The following is a 10,310-nucleotide window of genomic DNA, read 5'->3' as shown; positions in this document are numbered from 1 at the left end:
AATAAAACTTAAAACATACAGAACTAAATCTAGAGCTAGGACCATACTCTAAATATAAATTATGATAGCACCTGGTAAAATTCATGAACATTGTTGGCGTAAATATACAGTATGCTGTATATTTCCTTGTGTTGATATGGCAAGGTGCTTCATTAGAATTGCATAAGTGAGTATTGAGAGTACGAATTAAGAATCTATCTGTCTATCTATCTATCTATCTATCTATCTATCTATCTATCTATCTATGTATATATATATATATATATATATATATATACATGGAATCCAGGTATGGTAGGCAAATCTGAAATAACAGGAACAATAATGGGCAAAATTCAAAGGGTATGATTTGAATTCAAATAATGAAACTCATTCTACTCTTGTATCATCCTGAGGTGAGTTATTTCTGCCACATCTTAATTTAATATTTCTGTGTTGTTTCAGCCGTTGTTGTTTAAATAACCCATGTTTAAATAACCCATCATTTGTGTGCTGTCTCTGTAATAATGTAATTGAGGAAATGAACAATATATACACAGAAACAAACTAAGCACTTGTCTATCTTTTACACACACAGGATTGCACACAGACATAACAGGAAATACTATTTTGTGAGAAGACTAAAGAAATGTGGAGAGACGCAAATGAGAATAAGAATAAGAGAGAGAGAGAGAAAGAAGAGAAAGGTGAAACCCAGCTTATCTTTTATTAACACATAGAGAATTTCATATTTATATTTAATCACTGGCTGTGGTTGACAGCACTTCACCATCTTTCATTTCAATTTATGATTCTGTGAAGCATCAGGAAAAGAAGTGTAGTGCAAAGCAATTTTGTAACATTCTGGGGAATGCAGGACTTCCGCTATGTGGCCGGAAAGCTTTGATAGATCAGCAAAGAGAAGCATCTGCTAGAGAAAGAATCAATCCACCGAATGCAAAATAGACAGAAAGTCAGCTTACACTGGGGGAGACCCCGATACAATCGCCTAACTGGCTTTTCATCTGCTCCTGTTGTCTTTCTCTGTTGGTCTAATTACCACGTCCGGCTTATTGTCCTCTTGATGACTGTAATTAATCAAGTTCTGCTCCCTAATCTCTGAATCTCATCATCCTTACAGTACACTGGGGCTGGCCACACCGGATGGTATCCTGATGTAAGCTCTTTTTGGGAGTGTAATTGTGTGCTTGTCTGCAACTTTGAGACTTTGTGTGCAACAACAAATTGCATGGTCCCACCCTGTTGTATTTCTTTTTTTTTGTTAGGACTGTGTATTTTCTCACCACACAGGTTAGTGTTTGTTGTTCGTCATATCCTCTTAGAAGCAGTAGCTGTATGTTTGCAGACAGAAGTTAGGCAACTTGTCTTTCAGGAAGTTATTTGAGGCCTTTAATATGAAGATGTTTTCCCTGTACTATTCTCTTACGCACCCCTTCTCTCTCATAGTCTTGCCTTCCCTGAGCTTCAGATGGCTTAGCAGGTCCTTAATCTGTCCTCTGAGTGACATCACCCTCTCCTTGCACCTTCCCTACATTCATCACGGGACTTTGGGAGGGAGGGAGGGAAAGCGAGAGGTGGCGGACGCTGGTGGTTTAAGAAGGTGAATTAGCCCAGCAACGAAGCGTACGGGAGCACCCAGGATCACTCTGAGACACTCCATCAGTGGCATGGCAGCAAGCACACCGGAGGGGGATGCACACATGGAGGAGCTGTTGGATCAGGGCCTTGGCATGGAGGAGACAGAGCACGGCCTGCTGAGCAGGCCCTCACTGAAGGGGAGCTACCACAGCGACTCACTGCTGGCACCAGACACCGACTTCATGACAGGTAGAGAGCTGAGCCACTTTAGACGCTAGGGTTTCAGTACACCCAAGTGACAAAAACATTCTCATTTACCTCATGTGGTACCTGCAGGTAGTCTGTTTGTATTTGCTCTTGCCAGTTTCTTTCTTCATCCCAAACACAAAGAGTGAGAATGCAGTTTTGTTTGATTTTGTTTGTGGTGCTGAAAGCATTAAAAAATCTGTTTTAAAAGTTCTAGATACTGCTGGTGGCAAAAGACAAAGCTAGACTGACTCTTTAAAGTATTCTGTTTGAAATTAATAATCACCATATTGAAATGAATACACTTCCTGCAGCTTACCACAAACTGGGTGTGCATACATGTATAGTTTATATATATAAAACCTTATATGTAAAACAAATGAGTAATGTTAGGCAAAGCAAGGAGAAAGATATATCACATTATTACATTATTTTATTAGCTTTAATTTGGTTAAAAACAGAGTCGTCATCAGAGCAGAAATGATAAAAATACACTGAATACACTTTTTACTCTATACAGCCCCTCAAAGCCTGTGGGATAACTTCAAGAATACAGTGAATGATAAGCCAGATGTCTTCATCTCTTCACTGACACTGGCACAGCAGATTTGTATTTATCCTTTAGAATGCTTTATTTGAACAAGCAAGTTAAACTTGCTTGTACACTTAAGTCGTACATACCTGTCACATGCATCACTTGCCACGCAGTTAAATTGTCGGTATTACAGTGCGTGCTTCCACTGGAGATTTGGGGAGATGGCAAAATTCCCTTGGGGATATTATTATCAGTGGACTAATACATGAAGGATTGCTTGTGCACATGTGGCCTTTACTGTATATGTCAGCATGCAGGCTGCTGATATGAGCGGACAGATGCTGTTCCTTCATTCAAGAAACACCATCTGTGAGCAGAGATTAAAACACTCTGCTGATTCTCTATTTCTTAATGTATTTTAATTTTGTGCATAACAGGCCTATGAATTTCCATACTGTTATCTCTATCTGGCCATGTGTACATGTGTGAATGTGTGTGTGTAATTCAGTTGCACAAAGATAGACGTAATGCATCTGTTTGTATGTTTGTTTACATTCGCATGAAAGGCATCCAGGGAGCCTGCCTGTTCTTCGTATAGCTGAGTTAGTGCAGAGATTGCGCTCTGGGCTGCTAATTCCCTTTTACAGCACTGGGATTATGTGCTATTCTAATCCCAATCCCATATGGGGTGTATGGAGGTGGCATGAGGATGATGTCACGGCCAGGACAAGAGGAGAAACAGAAAATCACGGGCCTACACACAGTCACAACCCTCCATGAGAGACAGATTACTGCTGACAGCATGCTTGAATGATTATAGCCCACTGAAAGTCTTTGCCCATAGCAGATCATCTCTGCCAAGAGGAAGAACTCAGATCTCAATCATTTTACCAAAAGCTGAGAGAGAAAAAACACCGGAGAACATCAATTTTAGAAAAACTATATACTCGGTTATGAGACTTAACAGACACTAAACTCTGAGCTAATAAATGCCCACACATCATGTTCCACATGTAATCATTTAAAATGATGTTAATTTGATATTTTTTAATTATTAATGATAGATAGAACTAGATATAATAGTGTATGTTAAAATATTTTTTCCATGTGATAAAAATGACAACATTTTGTTGTATAGATATAGATACATAGATTTTGAATTACCCATAACTATTCTGACCATTATTTTAAGTTAAATATTCCTGTTTTACCCATTTATCCTATTCATTCTCATCTGTTTCTTCATTGCTTTTCAAGCAACTACCTAAAGATATCTATTACTTCTATTACCATTACTTTTATTAGGTCCATTTCAACCTTTCATCCGTTAAGCTAGTTTTAGCATAGTTATTTTATCTTCTCAGCTATTGCTTTTAGAAATGTATCTGCCATTTATCCATTCATTTCAGCAAAACCATTTCATCTATTTTATAGCTAAATATTTCAACTGTATACATTACTTCTAGCTATCTATTTTAACCATTTGTTCATTTATTTGAACCATATATCCATTAGGAAAAAGCAGGAAAAAGTTGGGGTGTGGTGGAGTGATTAATGCGAAAAATGCTCCCCCCTCCATTAGCCGGCTGATATGCCCTTGAGCAAGGCACTTAACACCCAGTTTGCTCCCCAGGCGCTTGATAGTGGCAGCCCACTGCTCCTGTGTGTGTTTCACTGCATGTACTTTGCTGGGTGTTGCATGTGTGTTCAACCAAGGATGGGTTAAATGCAGATGAAAAATTCAGTGTGTGTATGTAAAAATATATATACTGCCAATAAAGCTGATTCGATTCGATTAGCTAACTGTTTACAGCTCAACAGATTTTGTGCACATTTTTAGCCAACTGTGTATGGAATATAATGAATCAGATCATAGGAGCTACTCTACTCTAATCTTTACGTAATTTGAAATCACTGGTGTAGTTCAAGTTTTTCTTTTTAAAAAAAACACACACACGAACATAGACTGTGTAACTGATCCTATTTGCTCATAATCAGTATTGCACGGCTGATTCCATTTCAGTGTTTGCTTTGGTGTTCACGCTGTAACTACAGTAAAGCATTGACTTCTATTTTGCCTTTTATTCATCCTTCCTATTACTCACAGCGACCCACACTGTGACCTCAGTAACTCTGTGGATGTGCAGGATGTTTACTACAGCACAACATGAGGCCAGTCCGCATTTCAGGTTTATGTCTGCTATTTCCTCTCTGTGTCTCCATCTCTCATAATGACATGGGGCTTATGTGTGGGGGCGGGGTCAAAGAGGCTCAGTCTGAGGGATTATCATTGTACTCTGCACGCCCACACACACACACACACACACACACACACACACACGTGTACAGACAATTTAGTCTGAATTGGACCACTACTGAGTTTTTAAGCATTACCAACCCCACCCCCACATTTGAACAAGCACACACCCTGAGCAAAAGGGCTTAAAGCTCTGTCATGCACATTACCGTGTCCCAGAGCATGTCAGGCGGCCACCGAAGAAACGTCAAAGGATCAAAACATCAGTAACCTCATCTCCTGCTGCAGACACTGTAATACTGCTTGGATGCTGTCAACAGACGTGGCCAAGACACGAGAAAGGCTTCTGTGTGAGAGTGTCTGCATTTGTGTGACCTAAGTGGAGCAAAAGAGATGAGATCTTAGTGGACACCAGCCAGCGGATCAAAATCAGATGGAGGGAGAGCCAGCCTATCTGACTGGAGCCACAGGAGGAAAGAGGAGTGAGAGAGTGTGCTCACGAGAGGAGAGAAAGAGGAGGAAGACGGCTGGTGTGGCGGAGGAGGGCCCCACAAGCCAGCGCAGGCATCCTGACTACTCATCAGTGTCCAGTGGCTCCCACGGTATCCACCAGGAAAAATATCAAGCAGAAACTGACTGAAAGAGAGATGACAGTGTGTTAGTGGCAGCTGAGATTGTTTTGGATGTACCTTGTTTACATGCTACTGTGCAGTGGCAGAGAGGATGATCTGCTGTGTCCAGCTGTGTTGTGACCTCATTAGCTTGATTTTTGCTGTGTCGGCACGAACAGGGGATGCTAAAGAGCTTATTCCTTTCTCTGATTACATTTAAATCTTGTTTCCAAAAGAGATGAACCTTTATGGTAGACTTTCATAAAGTAAATAATGCTGTGGCTCAGGAAATGGGAAATCTATCTATCCATCTATTTATCTATCTGTGTGTCTATCCTGTTTTCTCTCATTTCTTCAGATGACCGCAGCTCGGCAGCCAGTGGCCTGGATGTGGCTGACCGGTTGACCTATCTGGAGCAGAGGATGCAGATGCAGGAAGATGAAATCCAGCTGTTGAAGATGGCTCTGGCTGATGTCCTCAAGAGGCTCAACATCTCTGAGGAGCACCAAGCAGCAGCTCTTGCAGCTGGAAGGAGACCATTGGCTTCTAAAGGTGGGCAAAGAGCTGTGTGTTATTACCTTAGCCTACATGTCAACTTGTGGATTAACAGAATGTGTACAACAGCTTTCATCATGCAGACCTGTACTGTGTACTGGATATACTTTACTGTTGCTGTTGGGCGTTGCTAAGGTATTACTTAAAACATACAGTGTGGTTCATTGTGGCCGAAGTGCAACTACGGAAGTCTGACTGAGAACAATAATATTGTTTTTGTTTTAAGTAACATTCATCACTGTGTGTTGGCCGGCGTGTGAGTTATTTATAATACACAATGCAGAAAAGAAGAAGTGATTTAGCATTGTTATTATATGCTCGTTATACATTGTTTTCTTAACCCTAAATTTGAAAAACCACACCTCTCAGTGATTAAGGTTTTTTTTTTCATTATCAGTCAATTCACTGATTAAGTGATCATTTCATCTATAAAATGTTCACTAAAAGGTGAGAATTGCTCATGATCATTTAAGACATAGAAAAGTTGTAAATTACAGGTTTTCAAATAGTTTTCAGTTAAACTTCTGATTGATTAATCAACAAGTGTTTTCAGTCCTAATACTTTTATATTCAAAAATATATAAAAGATTAATTTATTACTTATAATGTAAGTAATAAGTTAATCTTTAATAATAATCTTTTAATAAGTTAATCCCCCCAACGCCACTCACTTGTGTGTCTGCAGCCAGGCCAGTGTCTCTCGCTCTGCCCTCCAGGCCGCCCACGGTGACCTCCAGCGCCGCCTCCATCAAGAAGAGCTCCACGCTGCCCTCCAGCTCCACAGCAAGGAACTACAGCCCAACACCACCCCGCAGGTAAAACACTGCTGCTCAGTCTGCAGGGAGGAGGCTGTGGCAACATTTCATCAGACAAAACTATTCAAAAATATATTGTTTAGCAATGTGTTTACTGTTTTTTCCTCAATACTTTATCTGTATCAGCATTCACACAGAAAAACAGAAAGGTTAAAAGTGTTTTCTTATTGATTGATTGATTGATCTCAGCGATTTCTCATTGGTAAAAAATCATAGAGGCACTCTGACAGGACTCACAATCAGAAAGCTTCTACACACAGTAACAGAAACCTGATCTAATGAAGCTCCAGGCTCAGATTTCAAGCTTCACTTCTCATTGTCTAATGTGCAAAAACAATCAGCAGACACCCTCCATTATCCAAGAAACACTACACATTGGTGCTCAGTAATTATTTCAGCGCTCGCCTTTATTTCAAAGCAATTCAGCAGTAAACCATTCGCCGCAGATGTCTTCCTCTCAATTACCTTTCAAATGATACTGCCATTAGGTAGCATTAGTCAGAGAGAATGATAGGTTTTCTCCACAGCACCTTTTTCTCTATCTGGGGGATGCTGCTGTAATTGCACAGAGAATAATAAATCTCCATTCACTTAAGGCCGGCCATTCGGTGTTAGCATGAAGTGGAAACCATCATCTTCATCACTGTCATTGTGAGCAACAGTGCTTCATTTCCCTCTGCTTTCACCTCACCTTTTCTCTCAGCTAATTGGTCTCATCCTACCTTTTATTCTCCTTCTCTCTCACTCTAACTGATCTCTGCTTCTTTTGCTTTGTCACTTCATTACTTGTTGCTTCCAGTTGCTTCCCAGTCCGTCCGTCATTCCCTCTTTTCTCGAAACAGAGGTGGCCACACCTGTTCATATTCATTTTCTTTGACACAATTTGTTTTCCTCTTATGAGTCTGAAAAGATACTTGTGGGAGATCAAAGTGCTGGATGGAAGCAGCTGTATGGAAATATATTAAAGTCCCAACTTTTTTTTAAAAAAAAATCAACTGAATTACCTAATTGCTAGTTAATTCCTAATTACCTAATTCCACCTAATTGTGGAATATAACCAGTACTACAGAAACTTAAGTCTAATGAATCCCAATTTTAGATGTGAAATATTGAAAATTTTGACTGTAATCTCAAATTTTAATACAATGCTGAGTTTGCAGTATACATTCAAGCAGATGGTTTTCAAAGTAAAATGTTAAAATGCAGTCAGTTTAATGGCATTTAAAATTCAACTTTAAGTTTTAAGATGTTATAAAAATGTAACAATAAGGCAATCAGTTATTTACAAGTCAAAACCTTCTTGCCTTTCTTTACTTTCATTGTACTGACATAAAAATAAAACAATGAATAATAAATAATAATAAATTAAATTAAATTAAAAATAATAAATAAAACAATGGCAAATAAGACTCAGAGGGGAAAGCATTTTTAGTCTACCTTTAAAAGTTCCTGAACTAACTAATTTTTTCATGATAAAGTGGTCACTTAATTTCCACTTGGGTAAAAAATGTGCCTCATTAGTCTCAGATACATTAATGTAGAAATGTTTAGATAGGTTGGATTCACTTCAAATAAAAACTAAAAACAGAAGAGCTACGAGCTTACAGGACTTTTGCTCCTTTCCAGTGTTGTGAAGAGCCCACCGGGCAGTTTGAAGGACAGTCCGTGTAAGGCCGCTAAAGCACGACCCACCCCTGCAGCCTCCACCTGTAAGAAGCCTCAGGAAGGGTAAGAAGCTGTTCCTGCATTTCTGAACCTCCATACACAAGACTCAGCTCCTTTTCTGTGCTGTCATCTTGCTGTCTATCACACTGCCAAAAAGACCTCTAAAAATACACTTCCACAATGCAACCTAACTTAAAATCATTCCCTTTTTCTGTTTCTCTCACTGTGTCAAACATCTGCTTTCTTTTCCACATGAACTTTTCTCGCAAACCAGCGCATATATTTTATATATTTTGTGGTGACCCAGTTACTCCTGGACGATCAAGTCACAATCAGATCTCTCAAATCAAAGCAAGGTTATTTCCAACCCAAACATCCTGTTTTATGTGAAAACACCTCAAACCACAGAGGAACTTGGCATTTGCAGAGCCAGTACATGGGAGGTTTAACTGATTACTGGTTTAACTGTCAACCTGAAACTGATGTTTCATTTGACAGTCTGATGTCTTTTTTTCCCTCAGAACCTTCTGTCATTTTTACTGACTCTCTCTGTCTGAGTCACAGAATCTCTTTTTGCTGCTTTTTTCTCCCTGCCCTACCCTTTTATGTCTCTCTAACAACTTTTCTCCCTTTCTCATTATAACAGCAGCAAGTCTAAGGAGGCTGCCACAAATGTAGGTAAGTGAGCACTCTCCCTGCTTCCCTGCAGTTGAGATTTTTCCATGGTGTATCTGGCAGCATTCAGCCTCATAGCAAGAATGTGAAACAGCTGCTGGCTAAGCCTTTAAGTGATTTAGCAAAAGAGTGACATGACAGTGATATTGAGTGCTACATGCAAATGAATCAGACCTCTCTGTTTGTGTCGTGTTTTGATGCAGGGACAAGACGTGTGACACACTGCAAAGGTAGGATTCATCCAAAACAATATCACAGGAAATATCTGCCTATATCTGTACATTAAAAGTCGAGAGCATTGTGTGTGAGCTGTTGTTTTATGCCCACCCTTCGTTTGTTTTTCCACGTCTCACCATAACTTGTGTGCCTTCCCTCACCTCTTGCACCCCTATCTTTTTTTGTAATCCTTTCCTCTGACCTCCTACCCCACCCCTATCTATTCACCCTCCTCACCTCATCTCACCACTTCACTTAGTGACTATGCAGATCTATCTGAGCCCCCTCACAAGAAAGACTGGGTCTTCTGAGATCGCCAAATCTGCAGCGATGGTGCCTGACCACAGCAGGCCCATGGCCACACCTCAGACGAAGGGGGGCAGCAAGCCTCAGGCAAGGAAAGCAACTCCATCCTTCACCCTAAACCTGCAGAAAACCGCAACCAGCCAGAACACAGCACAGGACACATCCAACTACAAGAGCCCCATCAAGTCGCCCAGCCAGTACTTTCAGATTTGCTACTGAGGCAAGCGGACAGAGATAGATTTACTACAAATGTGAACCTGCTATCCTGGTTACTAAACTACCAAACTAATTATGAAAAGCTTCAGTCAACTCATTTGAACAAAAACAGGTAGTGAGTGCGCTTCTTAAATTGCAGATTGCAGGGAGGACAGAATTTTCCCCGTTTGACAACATTTCCATTAGCAAGTTAGAGTAATTATTTCAGTGATAGTTTGAAAGTTTGAATGCCTCTTTGTAACATGCTGATATCTGTATACTGTTTCACTGAATGCCTGTGTTTATACCATAAACGTCCTTCGCCCGCCCGTCCGTCCATCCGTCCGACTTTGTGTATAGGGATGTGTGTCTGTCCGTGTGTTCGAACACTGGTTGTGTGATGGAAAAGGGAATCTGTGTTTGATGTCAGCGGGTGTGTGTGTCACTGAATCTGTCTCAGGCCTGCGTGCTGTGATGTTTGTAGTTCAGTAGTTGATGTTCCTCTTTGAACAGAAGTAATACACAGAATGTACCTGAATCAGTCAAAAAGGCTCATTCTAGTTCAGGGCAAACAATAAAAATACAAAAGCTATAATCACTAATTGGGTGACTTTTCTTTGTGTTGTCTGCCATGAAGTGTGTGATGGTGTGCATG

General features: G+C 40.2%; 1 protein-coding gene across 1 annotated transcript; it reads left to right on the top strand.

Moving 5' to 3' along the window:
- Window positions 1–1,585: 1,585 nt before the first annotated feature.
- Window positions 1,586–10,310, top strand: LOC124051086 (echinoderm microtubule-associated protein-like 1). The gene is made up of 7 exons (XM_046374134.1): window positions 1,586–1,827; window positions 5,586–5,780; window positions 6,469–6,598; window positions 8,225–8,326; window positions 8,910–8,941; window positions 9,142–9,168; window positions 9,414–10,310. Exons 1-7 carry the CDS (start codon window positions 1,668–1,670, stop codon window positions 9,677–9,679), a joined length of 912 nt encoding a protein of 303 aa, XP_046230090.1. The 5' UTR covers window positions 1,586–1,667; the 3' UTR covers window positions 9,680–10,310.

Source organism: Scatophagus argus, chromosome 19, assembly GCF_020382885.2.
Source record: "Scatophagus argus isolate fScaArg1 chromosome 19, fScaArg1.pri, whole genome shotgun sequence".
Classification (NCBI taxonomy): domain Eukaryota; kingdom Metazoa; phylum Chordata; class Actinopteri; family Scatophagidae; genus Scatophagus; species Scatophagus argus.
This window is presented reverse-complemented; position numbering and strand designations above follow the sequence as displayed.

Coding starts and splice junctions, on each gene's coding strand:
- LOC124051086 (XM_046374134.1), top strand. CDS start 1,668: ATGGCAGCAAGCACACCGGAGGGGGATGCACACATGGAGGAGCTGTTG. Junction 6,599..8,224: donor AGCCCAACACCACCCCGCAG/GTAAAACACTGC, acceptor GCTCCTTTCCAG/TGTTGTGAAGAGCCCACCGG. Junction 8,327..8,909: donor TGTAAGAAGCCTCAGGAAGG/GTAAGAAGCTGT, acceptor TCATTATAACAG/CAGCAAGTCTAAGGAGGCTG.